Source organism: Lissotriton vulgaris, chromosome 3_1 (genome assembly GCF_964263255.1).
Source record: "Lissotriton vulgaris chromosome 3_1, aLisVul1.2, whole genome shotgun sequence".
Taxonomy (NCBI): Eukaryota; Metazoa; Chordata; class Amphibia; order Caudata; family Salamandridae; genus Lissotriton; species Lissotriton vulgaris.
In genome coordinates, this window is record NC_141689.1 from 2,058,749,864 (window position 1) to 2,058,769,808 (window position 19,945).

A 19,945-nucleotide genomic window follows, 5' to 3' on the forward strand; every position below is an offset into this window, starting at 1 on the left:
CCCACTAAGGTGTAATCTGCACATTCACCACCTGTCATCCCTCCAGCCCTGTCACTCACACATCCCAGACAGTCAGATACACATACCAGCAGAGGCGGGCTGAAATGGTTAAGCAAGCAAATGCTAACTTTCTAAAAAGTAGCATTTGCAAACCCAGGATACTAAAATAAACTTGACTACAAGAAATATTTTATCATCCTGAGTTCAGGCATACTAAACATGACTCGCTACCATGCTCCTTGAGCCTGCGGGAATTATAGGGTGTAATAATTCTCGCAGCTCAGTCTGGCCTAATGGAGCAGGTAGCCTTCAATAGTGAAATACGGTCTTGGTTGTAAGTCACTACTAGGACATGCCACACACATCAGGGCTTGTCCTACCTTACACCTACAACGCACCCTGCCCGCAGGCCTACCATAGGGGTGACTAATATGTAGTCAAGGGAAGGTTCAGGGGCTGGCAAGTGGGTGCACTTGCCCAGCTAGCGTGACAGTACGAGACCGCACGCGGGTTCTGCGGTCGCAGTTCCCAGACACAACTTTACGGCTGCTTCGGTGGGTGGCGCAACCAGCGCTGCAGGCCCACCAGCAGTATTGGCATCTACAAGCCCCGGCACTCTCTAGTGCGCTTTACTAGGGACTGACAGTAAATCCAATGCACCAATCATGGATACCAATCGTATGTACAGTTTTACAGTAGGGAGCACTTGCACTGCGGCACGGATCAGCCGTGGCGCAGTGCCCCGAGTATCGGAAAACCAGCAAAACATCGGAGGCACATCAGCAAAAAGTGGAAGGGAGACTCACGCCAAGGTGCCAGGTCTAACATGTATTTATGCAATTTATTTAGCGCACAAATACCCTGAGGTGTCTCGGCGCTGTACAGATCATGTGCAAGAGGAGATCAAGATCTTATTGAATAAAAAGCCATGTTTTTAATTGTCTCCGGAAACTCATCAAGGAAGGACAAGATTTTATTTGGAGGAGAAGAGTATTCCATAGCCTGGGGGCCGCAACCATAAAGCGTCTGTCCCCCCAATTCACTTTTTTTGTGCGCGGAATTTGTAGCACATTGGCTGTAGCGGAGCGCAGTGCTCTTTTGGGCGTATTAACTGACAAGGCTTTTTTTTTTTAAATTCTGGCCCTATGCTGTTCCTGGCCTTGTAGGTGATACACAACGCCTATGAACAATAAAACATATTACAAATTATATAGGGCATTTCCCTTTTTAATTTTCGGTGCAAACTCTGAGTGACCATTCGCTCTGAATGCACAATCTGGTGAAACTCATTTTTTCAAGGTGGCTTTTTCATTCGCTAAATAATACCCGCCACAGGCTAAAAAAATACACCTCATGCATCGCAAGGAAGCACTTCCAGGGAGGAGGAATGTCGCAAGAAATAGCTAACAGTAAGAGGTAAGAGATGTTTACTCCTCTGAATCCAACTGTTGGTACATGTTTTTGTACTTTAGTGAAACAAGCTATGTCGTATCAAGTTAAATCAACACCTACCTCCCTGGAGGAAGCTGGCTAATGCAGATATCTAGATTTCCACAGACCTCCTGGATACTTACAGTGACACTGGTTAAACATCTCAGTGTTACCTCTGTGTCACTGTAATAAAGCAGAAAGAGAAGCAGAGAGCCAGTTTTGAGCCAACTTTATGGATGTGTACTCTATGTTACCTTTAAGTATTGAAATGTTTAAACGGCTGTGTTTTAGTCCGCGGGGGCAGTAGAGATTGTTTCCGAGAGGGAGTTCCCCATCACCAGACACCATTGCTACAACAATTCTTGAGAAGTAAACCTCACAAGCTAAAGACATATTTTTACTTTTAGTGCCATTTGAATGTAGGGAATTTCTTGACAAATAAAGCTCAGAATTTCAGCTGGATTTCAGTGCATCATTGATAAAGCTGTACTTACATGTTAATATTGATCGTCAGGTTATTTACGGTGAATGGCAGTCTATATTCCACATCTTTCTGTATTTCAGCAAGTCTGCAGAATAGAAAAACACATTATCACCTTCAGTATTGGTCAAAGAAAAACTACGAAAATTAATTTAGAAAGGCATATTTAGTACACTATAAGAGCATCTCTTATGGTACAACATAAGCTGACAGCTTATTTCTTAAGTTCGAACACAATGTGAGAGTTCTTACAACAGAGCAGACTGAAGTCAAGTCTCACAATGATGAAATCATTACAGAGGAAGACATTATCCAACAAGATCTCCGACTCATATCTAGTTAAAGTGAACCTGAAAAACGTATGCTGGTCAAAATGATTGCATTAGAAAAAAACATTCATTGAGCTCTTGAACTTCTGCTGTGATGCAATATCCTTGCACGCTGACACCCTCGTACATTCTAATGTGCGTAATAAGCTAGCTATAGGTGTTTAGGATCTGGTGGTTGTAGCCGTTGATGCAGGTTCCATCAGCTGCCACTCCACTCACCTTATTTAATGAATTCCTTCAACACCTTACGTTACCGTTTTCTTGCATCTTTACAATGTACAGAAGAGATTTAACCCATGTACACAGTAAATGATAAATATTTTCTGTGAGAGAAGGGCGACAGAGCCATACTTCACTGCAGAAACAGATACCGGTGCATGCAGCAGTAAAAACAATAGGACATTGCATGTGGCTGTGAAGGCAACAGAAGCAGTAACTGAAATGAAGCAGTAGCCATTAACATGCGTCTCATTACTCATCTCCATCAAAAAGGAGGGTAGTGTAACACACTGGGTTATCTCCCACACAAATAGATCCTAATTCAACAAAAAAAAACTGGCTGGAACTATTTTCTAGTTTTGGCTGCAAATATTGATTCAGACTTAAGAAAGATCCAAAGATATCTATATTGTGTTTATGGAATTATAAATTTGTCTAGAATGAGGGTTTGTGAAAGGTAAAAGTAAATAAGCAAGATACGCAAGAGGCGTACCAAAAAAAGAATGCACGGAAAAGAAAACAAGCCTTTGCAATGCAATCGGTCTCGCTTTTGGGACCTTATATGTATTTATCTATGCAGCACATTAGCCTGGGTGCTGAAACATCTGCTGTTCATTAACATGGAGGGAAAGTAAGCACTAAACTGTGTGATATGCCAGGTATGGGAACACATGGAGAGAAATATTGCCTTTCAGCCGGAAGTGGTATAGTCAAAAGCTCTGTTTTTAATATAAAATCAGGGCTTTTGGTGGTCATATCACTGAAAATATAAGATTTAAAAAAAATATTATGTCTATGGGTACTCGTGGAAGACAATTTCTATGAACTGGAATCTACACAATGCTACAATGATTCTGTAATTTTACTGACCTCTGCTGGTCGTTTCAGTTAAATAGAGGCAGTTGAACAGAAAAAAAAGTCCCTAAGCGGAAGCAGACAAGTTCTAGGGCTGATCTCCAGAGCCCACAATGTACATACACATATTAAGTATATAATAAGTATATACTAAAGTATATACACAAGGTCTCGAATGCTCAACTTAAAAAGGAAAAGTTATGGGGAATGGGAAAGAATTGAATGGAAAAGAAAATATGAGAGATATTAAAAAAAGGAGAAGTGTTCTCATGAAACCTGGTAGCATATCTAGTCTGTAACCATAATAGTGGTTACTCCATTGACATAGTTGGGACTTTCGCCAGAGACCAACATGCATGCATAAACCATTAATGAGGGGGGCCACTCTTATTCCTTCACCTCCTGACTGTCATACCCCGATGTCCCACTCGAGCTGTAGCTTTAAATGCATGGCACTATATAAGACGCATTACACCAACGGAACGCAGCTTTTCGTTCTAGCGTCTAGCCCTTACTTCCGAGTTTTCTGTCCCAGTTCGTTTTGCCTGACTTCTGGTTTCCCGTTGGTTGTTTGTTTCCTGTTTGTAATTCTGATGTAATAAGCTTAGGAAGATGGGAATCAGTGCCTCATTAGCCCGTCCGGACAGCCACGGAAGCCACGGACGAAGGAGGAAGCACCGACGTGCTGGGGGTCGAATGGACCTCCATTACCCTTTGTCCCGACTTGGCTCATGAGGCACTGATTCCCATCTTCCTAAGCTTATTACATCAGAATTACTGATATAGCTAGGGACACGTGTAAATATAAATTATCTTTACACATTGATAAATAGTATATCATCACTTTCCTTTGTACATACACCCTAAAATTTTGTGGAATAACATGAGTGAGTGACAGGGGGATCCAACCCTGGTCCTGACGAAGGGGAATAGCGCCCCGAAACATGTTGACCCGCACAGGAGAGTAAGCCCATTAACTTGCTTTACCTCTCCGAATCACTTTTTTAACAATACCAGCCAGTTATGTTATGCGTTTTTATTAGGCGCACAGATGCTCCAGCAAAGGAGCGTCCTGGCGCCAGTGTCTATTAAATAGTTTTTTCTACCACTAGGCCAGGTATTTTTTAACACCACCTATCTATATCACACCACTGACCCTACTGACACTAACTCCCATTCACTCACATAGCACCCACAATAAAAAGGTGCTCCAGCGTAGTCGCTTGTCGCAGCACTGCCCCGTCCCGCAGCGGGGCGGGAAGACCCCGATGATGAAGCATGACACCAAGGGCCCTTTTGGTGTGTGATGGGGTATTTTAACACAGAGTGTGTATTCCATGAACATCAGGATACATACCAACTCTACGTGAGGTGGACCTTTGTTGATTAAGTATACTTTCAGGAGAGGAGGATAGGCCCACCCTGGTGCCGCTGAGCACCACCTCTTCACTCCCCACATTGATATTTTTTACACTGCTAAGAGTATCCTTATATTGATTCCCCGACCAAAGCTGACTCCCGTTGTGCGTGTCCCCACACCATCCTTCCCTTTGGCATTATTCTACATTTATTTTGGGGCACTTGCGTGGACCAGAGTGTGGTGTGATTTCGAGGCTCAGCTACAAGGAATCACGGTAACAGCGCCTTGCGCTGCCTTTCTTACCATATATTGGGGGGGTTACGAGAGTGGATAACTAATTGTGATCATCATGGCAGATGACCCTGTACATACTACAAGGTAGAGGCTCGCACACACGTATCCAGCCTTGAAGAAGAATTGGATGTTCTTTCAGTTTTCTCCAGAGAATAGCAGAGTGAGATTTATATATCAATTACTTTCACATGCTAGCGTAGAGTGGGATAGAGTTTTTATTGTCTTTTGTCTTGTTGTGCACAGAACACGAGCACCTTATTCTACCCTTCAGCAATATCCCAAGGTCCAGACGTTTAGTTGTGGTAGGTGATGTTCATATGTATATAATAGACATTGTGCATATACATGGTGTTGTTATCAAGTATAGCTAGTAATATATTCCTTCCCTTACAGCCTGCCTTTTTACCAAGCGTCCATTCTGAAGTCCACTGCCAAGACCTATTGTCTTCCCCAACCGTTCCTTGTTTTGTTTCCCTGTTTTCCCCTGGCGAGCCATTCGATACTCTAGAGTCTGATAGAGTCGAAAGGCCGTAGGGGAAGGCTGAGGATTATTTTCCGGATTCCTGCCGCTCCTGCGGAACCAGCCTGGAAATCATTACACTGACCCTAAAAAAAAACAATGCTGCTGTTGCTGCATTGTACTATTTGGCTAGCGGACACAGGTAAGAGCGGTGGGCGGGTGGGGGTCGGGTAAGTCGACATATGACAGAAGAAGTAATATTTTTAAAAATAAAAAAACACTTAACTTGTGCTCGCCGCATCGCCGAGTCAGCGATACAGCGAGCAAAAGGCAAGTGGTTTAATTTTTTTTTACATTAAATCTTACTTCTCCCGTCATAAGTGGACTTATTCGACCCCCATCACACCTTGCCCTGCCTCACTGTTCTTACCTGTGCTGGCCGCTACTGGCTGACACTTCTCCTACTGCTGCGACATTCCCCCAGAGTGGTGAGCTCATGCAAAAAAGTACTAATCTACAGCTAAAACAGTTTACACAATTTATCATGGTATCATCCGGCATCGTAGATGAAAACCAAACAGTTGAAACCCTTAATATTGGAGCAAAACTAAAAATCAGGCCAACATTTTTAAGCAAATACGACTCTTGCAGTGCCTTAGGACCAAACCTTCCAATAAGCAACAAGCCATACATTTGTGATGATAGTCTAAAGGTACTTCTGCAATTAATTTCTAAGCATGACCCCTTCTGAAAAAAAACATAAGGAAATGTTTTTAAATTAAATAGCTTGTACATAACAAAATATCAGCAAATATTTGGTCTTTCTTTGTTGTTGCTAATCGGAGTCTTGTTTTTAAATGGAAGACAATTTGATGAATGTTCTGCATTCGCGCAATAGAGATATCTTTAAATCTTGTTTAAGTTTGGAATATTACTTATAGTCCATTACAGTCTCTGCCAACGTCCAGTGCAGGGTTAGAGGTCTCGTTTATTTGAACAGAGGCAAGCACCCCAGATGCAATTCAATGACATGACCGGAGATTCCGATTATGCTCCCCTTTCTTTACTTCTTCAGAACAGCAGCCAATGAAATTAAGTTTTTAATTTCCCATGACTCCTTTACAATCACCTGATCAACCTTAGACACCCAGCCCTATATAACTCTCTTGTATCATACCAGTGTCGCCCTTCTTTGCTGCTTGGCAGCCAGTTAAGCACATTTCCAGGGCTAGACTGGCTACCGGGCAGTTTGGAATGCTGCTGAGCTGGGGGCTGATTTCATTCATGGACACCTGCGTGTGCTAAACGAAATTCGTTTTGCTTTAATTATTTCAAAGCACACGCAGGTCTCCATGAACAAAATCAGCCCCCACCGCAGTGAAATCAGCCCCAGCCCAGCAGCATTCCAAGCAGCCCGGTAGTCAGTCCGGCCATGCACATTCCTCGTGTTTGCATATGGATGCTTATTGCCTTATTTACTTTCATTGTATGTTTTGCTTATAACATGCTGTTGCATGTCGTGAAGTTATTATTTTTTTTAATAATTTTATTTATTATTTTCAAAAGGAAAAAGCAAGAAAAATACATCCAAGCGATTGTTACAAGAATGTATTAAAAATACAAATCATAATAAGTGGACATTAACATAGGTGCGGAGGAGCGGACCATAGCACGCAACCATAACCATAATAGTCGTTCGGGCACTGAATACAATCCAACATAATTATGAATTAGGTATGACACTGCGATGAGAACTATGCAGGACAATACAAAATACTGATTGTGAAAATAAAAAAAACACACTATCAATGCCTCAGGTCCTGCATTCTAATACATCATCAAAGTAATTGTTCACACACTTTAAACACATCAACAGCATTGAAACAGGTGTATACTGACGTTTATCCTACCCCTTTTGGAACAATGGAGCTCATTGACAGAGACTGCTGTTCCTCAGTAATCTTAGCAATGAATGAACGGTATGGGCCCCAAATATCAACTGGGCGGGAAGCCAGAGGAACTTGCGTGGAATATTCCACACAGTTAACATTACAGAACGCCATGCTCCGGTGCCAAAATTGTGCACTTGGAGAACGTTTAGCACACCAGAGTAATGCGACTTCGCGTTTTGCTAACAAAAATCCCAGGGCAGCGAGCTTACGGACTTAGCGTGGGAAGTTGGCAACATAGCCCAGCAGCGCTATTTCGGGGGTAGGGATTAATATAATACCCAATATGTCGCCGAAAATGCGATGCACCTGAACCGAATAGTCATAGAGGAGAGGGCAGGACCATGAAAGGTGGGCAAAATCATCCTGGGGAGCTCTACACTTGGGGCAACAGTGAGGCCTGCAGGGGTCAATCTTATATGAAAGAGCTGGGGTGTGATAAAGCCTTCGCAGAAACTTGAAGTGTATGAGTTTGGGTCTGCTGTTGATGGACACATCCCTCGTGGCTCTACAACATAGTGCCCATTGATCATCTGGTATTGGCTTACCCAAATCACTCTCCCATGCAGCGCGTACTTCAGAGTCCAAAGAGGGAAGCAAGGCTACACATAATTTATACAGCTTAGAAACCATATGTGACCCTGTCTGGCTTTGTATGATAAACGTAAGCAGTGCGGTGTTATCAGGGGGAACCGGAAATGTGGGGAACTCCGTTCGCAGCATGGACCGCACTCTAGTCAACACAAAGGAATCCATGAATGAGCGGTCAGCAAAACGTTGGTCTTCTGATATAGAAAAGGCATGACCCTCGGGGAAGAGGTCGCCAACGCTACCGATTTGAAATTTGGACAGTGTTCGCTGGACCACAGGTTCACCGGTAATAAGAAGCCAATGAGCATTGGGCAAAGGGAGGGCGGGAGAGTACAAATCGGTCCAGACGGAGCAATCTGCGCACTCTGTCCCAAACCCAATAAGTGGACGAGACAGTCTGTATGTCTTGCAGATCACGAGGAATTCCCTTGGGGAGAACATTAAGAAGGGGCACCGGGAGCAACAGGTCAGCCTCAGGTTTCGAATACAAAATCCGGGCGTCAGGGTGAAACCAGGAATCCGCATAGGAACATTGTGCAACCAAAAAATAGAGATAAAAGTCCGGGACACCAAAACCGCCTCTTTCATATGGGAGTGTTAAAACACGCCAGGACACGCATGGAGCCCTGTCTCCCCAAACCAATAGTAACAATAAAGAGCGCAGTTGGGGAAAAAAAATCTTGGTGAGTGGAATCGGGATGTTGTTCAATAGATATAAAAAACGAGGGAGAACCACCATTTTTATTATGGTGATCCGACCAGCCATGGATAGAGGGAGGCGAATCCAGCGCTCAAGATGGTCTTCCAAAAAATCCAGAGCTCGACCATAATTCAATCTGATTATGGAGACTATTCAACTTAGCACATGAAGGACACTTAGGACAAAGTTTGACAAAAAAAAGTTTGCAAAATGAATTTTGGTGGCCTGGAACAGATAGTGAGGTGGTTAATTGGGTTGAAAGATGCAGTGTATGCAGAGAGTGTGAGAAGAGACCTTTGACCCTGTCTCCAGGTAGGTCGCCCCCTCAGCCGCCATGCAGTCCCCTTGTGCCGCTGTCCCACTGCCCGCTGTGTCCTCGCCTCTGATCATTGCAGTCCTTTTCTTCTGCCTCAGACTGTTTTTTTCCTTTTTTGTGCCACTATTACTGCCTTTCCTTTTTGTCACTATTACTGTTCTCCTTATTGTCTGCTTCGTCGCCTCTAGTGCCCTCGCCCCCCCCCTCTGCCCCCCAACCGCTCCCCTCCCTCGCGCTTCCCGCCGCTGCCTCCCTGTGGCCCCGCCCCCTGGTGCCCCATTCGGCGCCCCGCTTCCGCCTCCCAGCTGCTCCTCCCTCCCATAGCCCTTCTTATGGAGGCCGCGCGGTGGTGAAGGGAGCGACCTTTGACCCTGTCACCAGGTAAGTCGCCCCCTAAACCGCCACACGGTCCCCCTGTGCCGCTGTCACGCTGCTTCCTTGCCTCTGATTGTTGCAGTACTTTTCTTCTGCCTTGGAGTGTTTTTTTTCTATTACTGCCTTTCCTTTTTGTCGCTATTACTATTCTCCTTATTGTCTGCTTCGCTGCCCCTAGTGCCCGCGCCCTCCTCCCCTCTGCCCCCCACCCGCTCCTCTCCCTCGCGCTTTCCGCAGCTGCCTCCCTGCGGCCCGCCCCCTTGTTGCCCCATTCGCCTCCCCGCTCCCGCCTCCCAGCTGCTCCTCCCTCCCATAGCCCTTCTTATGGAGGCCACGCAGCGGCCGCGCCGAGGGCGCGCCAAATGAGAGCCCGTCTGCGCCTGAACCGCGCCCACTGCCAGTACCCCCGGCCCCTGCCGAAACCAAGAAACCCGACTGAGATACGACACCACCACCCTCCACGCACTCAACACCGGCCGACCAGCCGCCTGCTACCAAGCCACTCCGAAGCGCACCCACGGACCCTTCTCCTGCCAAACCTGCAAATTCACCTGCGTCCGAACCTACATCCCACCACCGAGACCAGGCAACAACAACCACCTCAAGTGCATCCTGCTCAACACCCGCTCCGTCCAGAAGCACGCCGTCAAACTCTGGGACCTCCTCAATACGACAGCACCAGACGTCGCCTTCCTCGCAGAAACCTGGATGAACGCCTTCTCAGCCCCCGACATCGCCATAGCCATCCCGGATGGCTACAAGATCATCCGAAGGACCGCGTCAACCAAACCAGAGGAGGAATCGCCATCATCTACAGGAACGCCATCGACGTCACGACCAACCCCGAAGATGACCTCACCACCGCCGAACACCTACACTTCCAGATCCACACCAACCCCAAGACCACCCTCAGAGGAACCCTCGTCTACAGACCCCCGGGCCCACGTACACAATTCAGTGGGGCCCACGTACACAATTCAGTGAAGCCATCGCCAACTTCATCAGCCCACATGCCTCGCCTCATTAGACTACATTCTCCTAGGGGACCTGAACTTCCACCTGGAGAATAACAATGACAACAACACCACCACCCTGCTAGACGACCTCGGACTCAAGAAACTGGTGAACATCCCCACCCACACGCCACACGCTCGACCCCATCTTCTCTGCCAGCAGCCACGTTGCCTTCAGCCACTCCACCAGACTACACTGGACCAACCACAGCTGCATCCACTTCACCTTTAAGAAGTCCACATCCCACCACCGCCCGCAACAGATCCCCTGTAGATGCTGGAGCAAAGTCACAGCAGACCAGCTAACCACATCACTGAGCCAGAACCCACCTATCACCACCACTGACACCAACGACGCAGCCCGCAACCTCACACAGTGGATCGTCAACTGCGACGAAGCCCTTGCACCACTGAAGAACCCTCCAGGCAAGCCCGGCAACAGGAAAACAACATGGTTCACCGACGACTTCAAAGAATCGAAAAAATCCTGCCAAACCCTCAAGAAAACCTGGCGCGGCGAACAGACGACAGAAAGCATGACAGCCCTCAAGAACGCCACCCGCAAACACCACCAGCTGATCCGCACCACCAAAAAGACATTGTTCAAAGAACGGCTGGACAACAACACACACAACAGCAAGGAACTCATCAGCATCGTAAAAGAGCTCTCCAATCCCAACACCAACAGCAACAACATCACACCGTCGCAAGACCTCTGCAACTCCCTCGCCACGTTCTTTGACCGCAAGATCGCTGATATCCACAACAGCTTCGGCGCCCAGACTCCGCCCCCAGCCACCGAACCAACGCCCCCTACAACCACCGTCAGCGCTTGGACTTCCATCAGCACCGAAGACACCGCCCACGCTATGAACACCATCCACTCCGGCTCTCCTTCCGACCCATGCCCTCACCACATCTTCAACAAAGCCGACACCATCATCCCTCCCCACCTACGGAACATCATAAACAACTCCCTCATGTCCGCCACCTTCCCAGAGAGTTGGAAGCACGCAGAGATCAACGCCCTACTGAAGAAACCCACAGCGCCCCATCTCTCTTCTTCCCTTCCCGGTGAAAGTGATAGAGAAGATGGTCAATAAACAGCTGACCGCATTCCTCGTGGCCAATGGATCCCTCTACCCATCCCAGTCCGGATTTCGAGCCAACCACAGCACTGAGACCGCACTCATCGCAGCCACCGACGACATCAGGACCCTACTCGACAACGGGGAAACTACCTCCCTCATCCTCCTAGACCTCTTAGCCGCCTTTGATACAGTCTGCCATCGCACTCCAATAACCCTCCACAACTCCGGGATCCAAGGTAAAGCCCTGGACTGGATCACCTCGTTCCTCTCCGACAGAGCCCAGAGAGTCGGCCTCCCTCCCTTCCGCAGCCATCAAGATCATCTGGGGCCTACCCCAAGGCTCATCGCTCAGCCCAACCCTCTTCAATATCTACATGAGCCCCCTCGCCACCATCGCATGCAAACACAAACACAACCTCAACATCATCTCATATGCCGACGACACCCAGCTGATACTCTCCCTTACCAAAGACCCAGCCACCGCCAAACTCAACCTCCAGGAAGGAATGAAAAAAGTCGCTGAATGGATGAAACTCAGCCGTCTGAAACTGAACTCAGACAAGACGGAGGTCCTCATCCTCGGACCATCCCCATCCGCCTGAGACAACTCCTGGTGGCCCACAGAACTGGGCACCGCACCGACACCCACTGACCACGCACGCAACCTGAGATTCATCCTGGACTCCTCTCTCACGATGACCAAGCAAGTCAACGCCATCTCATCTTCATGCTTCAACACCCTGCGCATGGTCCGTAAGATTTTCCGGTGGATCCCTACCGAACTAGAAAGACAGTCACCCAGGCCCTCGTCACCAGCCGACTAGACTACGGGAACGCCCTATACGCAGGAACCACAGTCAAACTTCAGAAAAGACTCCAACGCATACAGAACGCATCCGCACGACTCATACCGACAACCCCCGCCACAGCCACATATCAGCCCACCCGAGAGACCTGCACTGGCTCCCCTTCAACAAAAGGATCACATTCAGGCTCCTCACCCACGCACACAAAGCGCTCCACGACATAGGTCCCGAATACCTCAACAACCGCCTCACGTTCTACACTCCAACACGCAAACTCCGCTCTGCCAGCCTCACCCTCGCCACCATCCCACTGATCCGCAAAACCACTGTCATTCTCCTACCTGGCGTGCCAAGACATGGAACTCCCTCCCCGCCCACTCCGACTGACCCAGGACCACCTCACATTCAGGAAACACCTCAAGCACTGGCTCTTTGAGCAGTAGCGGCACTCCACCCCCCGCCCCCCGCCCCCGCCCCTAGCGCCTTGAGACCCTCACGGGTGAGTAGTGCGCTCTACAAATGTATTGATTGAAGGTTGGGATACATTCTGTCCCGAGTTCCATCCATTATCCTGGTGTGGTGTGGCATAGTATTTGCCTGGACTTCATTGGACCTATGCCAGAAGTCCACCCTAGCAAAAGATTTGGCATGGTTGTAATGGATGTCCACTCTAGATGGCTTATTGTGTATCTGCTTCCAGAGATTACCAATAGAATCACTATTAAAGTGCTGCACACCCTTTTTAAGGAGGAAGGTTTTCTCACAGTCCTTATTACGGACAATGGCACCCAATTAACTTCCACAGAAATGTGTGAGTTTCTTTGTGAGTGTGGCATCAAACATTCCCTTACCACACTGAACAATCCTCAATCTAACGGTATTGTGGAAAGAGCCAACCGCATAATTAAAGGAGCAATTGGTTTGGCTCTCACCAATAATCTCGACATTGATGAAACCTTAAATGAATTAATGTGGGCTTGCCGTACCACTGAAAATTCTACCACTGGTGTGGTTCCCTTCATTGCCATGCGAGGTAGAAAACCTTCTTCCAAACTAGTACCTTCATGGGTCAGAGTGTTGTTGGAAGGGAAGATTGTGAGTGGCAGAGACAAGAGTACCCCTGTGCATGCACCCTCCCAAAACAAAACAAGTCTTCTGTCAACCTTCTTGTTGGAGACTGGGTCAAAGTCAGATCTGGTCGTTGGATCAAAGGCCTATGTGAGTTTCGTGGTCTTTTCAAAGTTCAGGAGGTGCATCCTTTGTATGTTGTGTTGGCCAATGGAGAAAAGTGAAATTTACATAGAGTAGCCAAGTATCGCTCACAAGACAACCCTCCCAAAGCAATTGTCTACAGGAATTCCTGTTCGGGTTACATGTTGGCTCACGATCACCAATTGCTCAACAGTTCCCGAACCGGTTCAGAGATGAGAGTTTCGGGTCCCAACTTGGGTAAAAGCCTAAGGCTCAATGTTGAGAATCCAGCGCCTCAGAGTCCTCAAGATATTGAACTGTGTCAAAGACCTTTACTGGCCAGGAGACTCCCTCAACACTTACAGGATTTCATGGAGGGTGATTTGCCCTCATTGTTATTGATTCATTGGGGGTGGTTTTGCTCTCACTGTTATCTTATTGCTCTGTTCTCTTTTGTTCTCTTCTGCTCTTCCTCTATTTCATTGCTCTACCTGCATGTAGAGGAAAGGGGGGTATGTTGTGATCTTCTTGTCACCATGGTTGTGCGTCGTGCGCCTCGGCGGAATGTCCTGACAGTCAACATTTTAAAGAGTCCAGTGCGCTCTCGTCCTTTCAGTTGAACAGCTGCTGGCTGAAGGATGAGGCGCGCTGATGTTATGTGCTTGGAGAAATAAACATATGGAATCAAGCCACTGTTTCTGTGTCATGTTGTGATTACAACAGGGTGTCAATGGCAAAATGCTGACTTTTGTATACCAGAGAGACTTTTTTAGAAGTAACCATGGCTGTTACTGAAGTATCCATGGTAAATTTCTGGCACGGTCCTATTAAATATACTCCTTGGCATAAGGGGCTCACCCATGAAAAAATGAAAACCTTGATATAGTGGAAGTTATTTTGAGCTTAAGACATTTGAATAAAAAACGAGATGTATCCTAGGTAAGGCCAGGATTCCCTCATGCACTATGAAAGTACTGGAATATTTCATGAATACCCATAGGGGTCTGCTGCATTTTAGCAAATTTGTTCCCGAACGTTTCAAAAAATTCTCAGGAGAGAAGTCTACTTTCCCTTAAATCATCTCCATTAAACCTGTTAACTTGTTTAGCTTTTAGGAATTTGTATAAAGTATCAAACCCCACCACTTACATAGATATTTTCCTCATATAAAGAGTAGGAGGATAGCTCTCACCTCATTTAAGGAAATGCTTGTCCTGCACCATTACTGGGAGCATGACTGGCTTTAGGACGGTGTGATTGGTGAAGCCAGACCTGGCGTTGATTTTGGTGGGAAGGAGTGGCGGTGTTTAAAAATTATTTTTGATTTAAAAGTGAATTAACTTCCTTATGCATCAGGTAGTTTTCAGGCAACAATAAAAATATCAAGATAACTCATGATTTATGTTTCTACTACTGAGAGTTCCTAATGTTGTCTAGTTGCAGTTTTGGGTCATCGTAAAGTAGCATGGAGGTTTAAAGTGCCAACTGCAAAGAACATGTACCATGCAGATCACAGAACTGGGTGTGAGTGAACTATGAGTAGCACTATAAAAACATTTAATGCATGTCAGAGAGAGGCTATTGAGAAATGTGGTGCACTGCTGGAAAGTGGTAGTAAGGGAATTCATGGAGGAAGAGGAGAGCACCAAAAAAAGACAGTGTCGTAATGGCCACCACCAGTGCACGAGCTGGCTCTGGCTGGGAGCCTTAGCCAGACGTGCAACACCCATTGGGCTCACGGGGCTTCAGCCCTCCTCCCCATTGTGTGTGTCAGCCCGGGCGGAGACAGCTTCGCAGGCTGGCGAGCATCTAATTGCAACCACAGTACTTAACAGGTCTTTAAAAGACAATTTTCTTGTAAATTAGGCTTCTGTTGTGTGTTCACACCTCCTTACAGCCACTCTGTCTGTGGTTGGAAGAATTAGCCCTACTCCCTATCCCGAAATAATTTTTTAATGTGATCTCCCCCAGGGCCAGCATTCTTATAGACCGCAAAAAACGCTACCAATGACAGCCCTTGGTTTGGTCAGCCCCCGCGGTTCCCATATAATGCGGGCACTGACGTGAGCACGCTCTCTTTTGCCTGCCTCTGCTGCGATGAGACACAGACTGTCGATAACACCCCAGACTCAGCGAAACCACAGCCTTTCAAGACACGACAAAAGACGACAGACACAAAGGTAAGAGAAGACGTCACAACATCAGCCACCACTGTAAATTGTATATGCATAATACTATTTTTTTATCCTTCATATGGCTTTCCTACCCCTCAATGGTTTTAAATTGTACTTACATAATTGAAATATTTCTTTATAAGTCACGAGGTCCTATACAGCTCTAATCTTAAAAATTGTGCATGCATAAATTTCTGTGTCGTATTTCTGTACTACGCCACGTGCTTACGCCTCTATTATTATTAATTGTGCATCCATGATAGTATTTTTTTTTCTGCGTCACGACGCCGTCCCAGGCCTTTATTAACATATTGATCTTCCTTTGTTTGCTGGAGCTGCAACAGTCTTAACTACGGAATGTTAAGAACCCACTTTAAAATTCACTTTTGATAGTAGTTACGCAACTCAGTTTCAATGACTAATCAAAATCTCCTTTTGTTTCCTTCACCAAACATCGTTGAGAAGCAACTACGGCCTATCGAGCAACAGCAATGGAATTCTCTGCAACTTATTGAATATACTTTGACGTATAGAAGCAGAGTTCAAGTGGAGTGGTGAACTCCGATGGCCGCACTCTTTATACATGGTAAGCACAGCAGCCTAGATCTCCAAAGCCTTCATAGGAATGCATTAGAAATAAGTAGGCATAACGCGTCAGTAAGGTAGTAGGCACTTCCATATAGGCACCACTTGAACGCAGCACTATAACAAGTAAAATGTACCAGGTACACTGCACTCGTAAAACTGTAGTGTAACTTTTATTTATGAAAGGAAAGAGGGCCATATTATCAAACCTTGGCAAAAGAATTATCGCCACTTTATCGTCAGGAAAGTGGCGATAATGGGTTTGATAATATACTCTATGGCAGTGGTTCCCAAACTTTTGAGTGCTGAGGACCCCCATTGAGTCACCACTGGAAGCCAGGGACCCCCAAGCAATTTGTATGATTTAAATTACAAACATTAAAATAGTAACTCGAAAATAATAAACACACGTGTGCACACAAAACAAATACTCGAATTACTAAGGATTTTAGTATTTTAAATTGAAAGAATTTGCAAAAACCAGGAAGTTTAGTGCTTATTTATTATTTTATATCGTTTCTAGAGCATACTGTCACACGTCAGGCCTCCTGGCGCTAATAGTGAGTTGACCTTGCCCACCTATTGCAGCACCTACTGAGGCCCTAGATCTTAGGAAATAACCACGTTTTTAACTTCCTTCTAAATGGCAAGAGATCACTGATTTGTCTCACCTCAAAAGGCAGAGTGGGCCCGATTCACAGAACTAACTTAAGACAAAATCCTAAACGTACTACTTTTGGTATTCACAGAAGTTAGGATTTTGTCTTAAGTTTGTCTTAAGACATACGTAAGACAGACTTAAGTCAGGATTTTGTTTTAAGTCTGTCTTAAGACAAACTTAAGACAAAATCCTAACTTCTGTGAATACCAAAAGTAGTAAGTTTGGGATTTTGTCTTAAGTTAGTTCTGGGAATCAGGCCCATAGTTCCAGAGCTTTGCAGCAGCGACCTCAAAGGATCTACCACCTGCTTTAACTTTTTAAAATCTAGGGACTTTTATCAATTTTGCCCCAGAAGAGCGTAATGTTCGAGTAGGAACATACCACTCAAAATTGCTTTGAAAGGAGGTGCTGCATCTCCTTCACAAACTTTTACCTGATTGGTTTTATTGTGCAGTATGATGCTCCTGCCAGGGCCTGACTAGAAATCCAAAGCAGCCCTTGCAAAAGTTTTCAGACCAGTCCCCATACGGTGCACACCAAGTGCAGTGAGTGAGCCTGACCACTACAAATGGGGGTTTGGGAGGCTCTCCCCCCAATAAAATGTAGGATACAATGGTGAATTCTGCAACAAATGTATCATTATATATTGAATTGCATCAGCTTTTAAAGAATAGTAAATGATGGCCTTACTATGCACCAGGATACGACAATCTTTTTGGGTTTCTTCAATTATTCCCTTATTATCACCCTCCAACAATGACTCATCTCTGCATTGTCCCTCTGTCACATGTATGTCATTTGTTTTATAACATCTCTCATACTATTGAAGGATGTCAGAGCACTTTACATTACACACATATAGGGGAAGATTTACAAGCCCCTTGCACCAAGGGTGCGTCATAAAAAGTGACGCACCGGTGGTGCATTTTAGTACTCCATATTTCAAAGACAGGAAAAGCTACCTTGCATGACTTTTCCTGGTCTTGTAAATATGGCCCATTTGCACACACCACTTTGCGTGAAAGGGGTGTTCCATGGGTGTTGCTGTGGGTGTTCCCACGCAACAGCCATGAAACCAGACACATTTCCGGATTTACTAGAAATCGTAAATCTGGAAATGTGTCTGAATGCTATGCCTCACCAGGGGAGGCGTAGGGAGGTGCAACGATGAGAAATGTATTCATTTTGCCTACTTTTTTTCCTCTTTCTATGCGTGTTGCATTCTGCAGCATGCATAGAATTAGTAAAACAATGATGTTTTGCAGATTCTATGTGTGCTAATGCAGCACACTTAGAAGTTGAAAAATGCGATTTCTGATTGTTTATGTGCAGGAAGGGAACCCTTCCTGCATATAAACAAATGCCTCCCGAGGCAGGCATCCTTGCACCATGGTGCAAATGTGCCCATGCAGGCGCATGGCAGCAGTTTGTGCGCCAGGGCAGGGGGAAGCACAGAGATGCGACATATTGTTGTAAATATGTTGCATCCCTGTGCTTTGAAAGGGACTCAGTGCGGCGCAGCCAAATGGCTTGCGGCACACACAGAGTCACTTTCCTTGTAAATCTGACACAAGGAGAAAATTATTCATACGTGTAAATCAGTTTATAGAAAATGTTACATAAGGCAAATGCGACTACAAGGTGTAGGATTCACATCATTCATATTGGCAGGCATTTTTAAAGAGTGCTTGGTCTGGAGTAGCACAAACTCAGGTTTGATAACAATAAAAATGTATTTCCACCCAAATAACCTTTTTAGCAACATCGGGATAAAGAAAGACTTGGAAAAACATATGTTTCTATCTTGTACCATGCAGGTTGCAAGCAGCTCTTTGATGACATGTTATAGGTCACTGAGCTAGATTAGATAGTCACTTATAAACTGCACAGTAACAAAAGAATCTATGTGACAAAAGCAGTAACCCACTAACCTATGCACATAAAAAACAGTTTTTTAAAATGCATGGTACACATTCTTTGCAGTAGGCATATTAACCCTCTGTGCTACATTAGATAAGTCAATGCTGCCACTTGACAAAACTCTCATTTCTCTCCAGCAGGTACATTAATCACTGATGTTATCTTGACACTTTTATTGTTGTTGGAAAACTGCTAATTCTACAAGGAACTTTGTTGTTCTTTTAAAATTACTGCCTGAGGACCCCCTGGGAATGTGTCACGGACCCCTGGGGGTCCGCGGACCACAGTTTGGGAAACACTGCTCTATGGAATTCCAATCGAAGCTCATGTTAGATGTGAAGGACATCTGACATGAGCTTCGATTGGAATTCCATAGAGCATATTATCAAACCCATTATCGCCACTTTAGCGACACTTTCCTGTCGATAAAGTGGCAATAATTTTTGTCGTCCAAGCTTGATATTATGGCCCAGGGTGCGTAGTGTACAGCAGCTTCTCTGTAAAATGTATAATTACCTCCGAGCAGTGACAACAGATAGGTTACAACAGTCTGACAAACAGATCATCAACCTTATTACGCCACTTTGAGTCACTTTTAACATAGGTAAAGGGATGCGAAGAGCTAGTAAATCTACTTCTGGTTCAACAAAAAATCTCAACTCCAGACTCTGCGACACAGTTTTAATCTTGTTTTCTCTCTCTCTCTCTCAGTGACATCATTCTCTTTCTCTCTTAAACTTAGACACTGCTGTCTGCTTCAACGTGTAGAAGATCTGCTCAATTTAAGTTGTCAACTCCACTTCCTAATGTGTTTGGCGCAAAGTTTACACAACGGTAAGCACAGAGGCCTAGATCTACAAATACTTCATAGGAATACATTAGAAATAATTTGGCATAACGGGCGTCAGTAACGCAGTAGGCACTTCCATATAGACACCACTTGAACGCGGCACTATAACAAGTAATATGTACCCGGTACACTGCACTCTTAAAACTGTAGTGTTAGCTTTATTTCTGAAACGAGAGAGGGCCATATTATCAACCCTTGGCGACAAAATTATCGCCACTTTATCGGCAGCAAACTGCTGCTAAAGTGGCCATAATAGGTTTGATAATATGCTCTATGGAATTCCAATCGAAGCTC

The 19,945-nt window shown here is 45.5% G+C and overlaps 1 protein-coding gene across 2 annotated transcripts in view; it reads right to left on the reverse strand.

Moving 5' to 3' along the window:
* Positions 1 to 19,945, reverse strand: part of VPS37A (VPS37A subunit of ESCRT-I) — a 391,970-nt gene that overhangs the window by 368,061 nt on the left and 3,964 nt on the right. For both annotated transcript variants that reach the window (XM_086962586.1, XM_086962587.1), the window contains exon 2: positions 1,926 to 2,000. In XM_086962586.1, the coding sequence (XP_086818712.1) occupies positions 1,926 to 2,000 (75 nt within the window). The remainder of the gene's footprint in view (positions 1 to 1,925; positions 2,001 to 19,945) is intronic.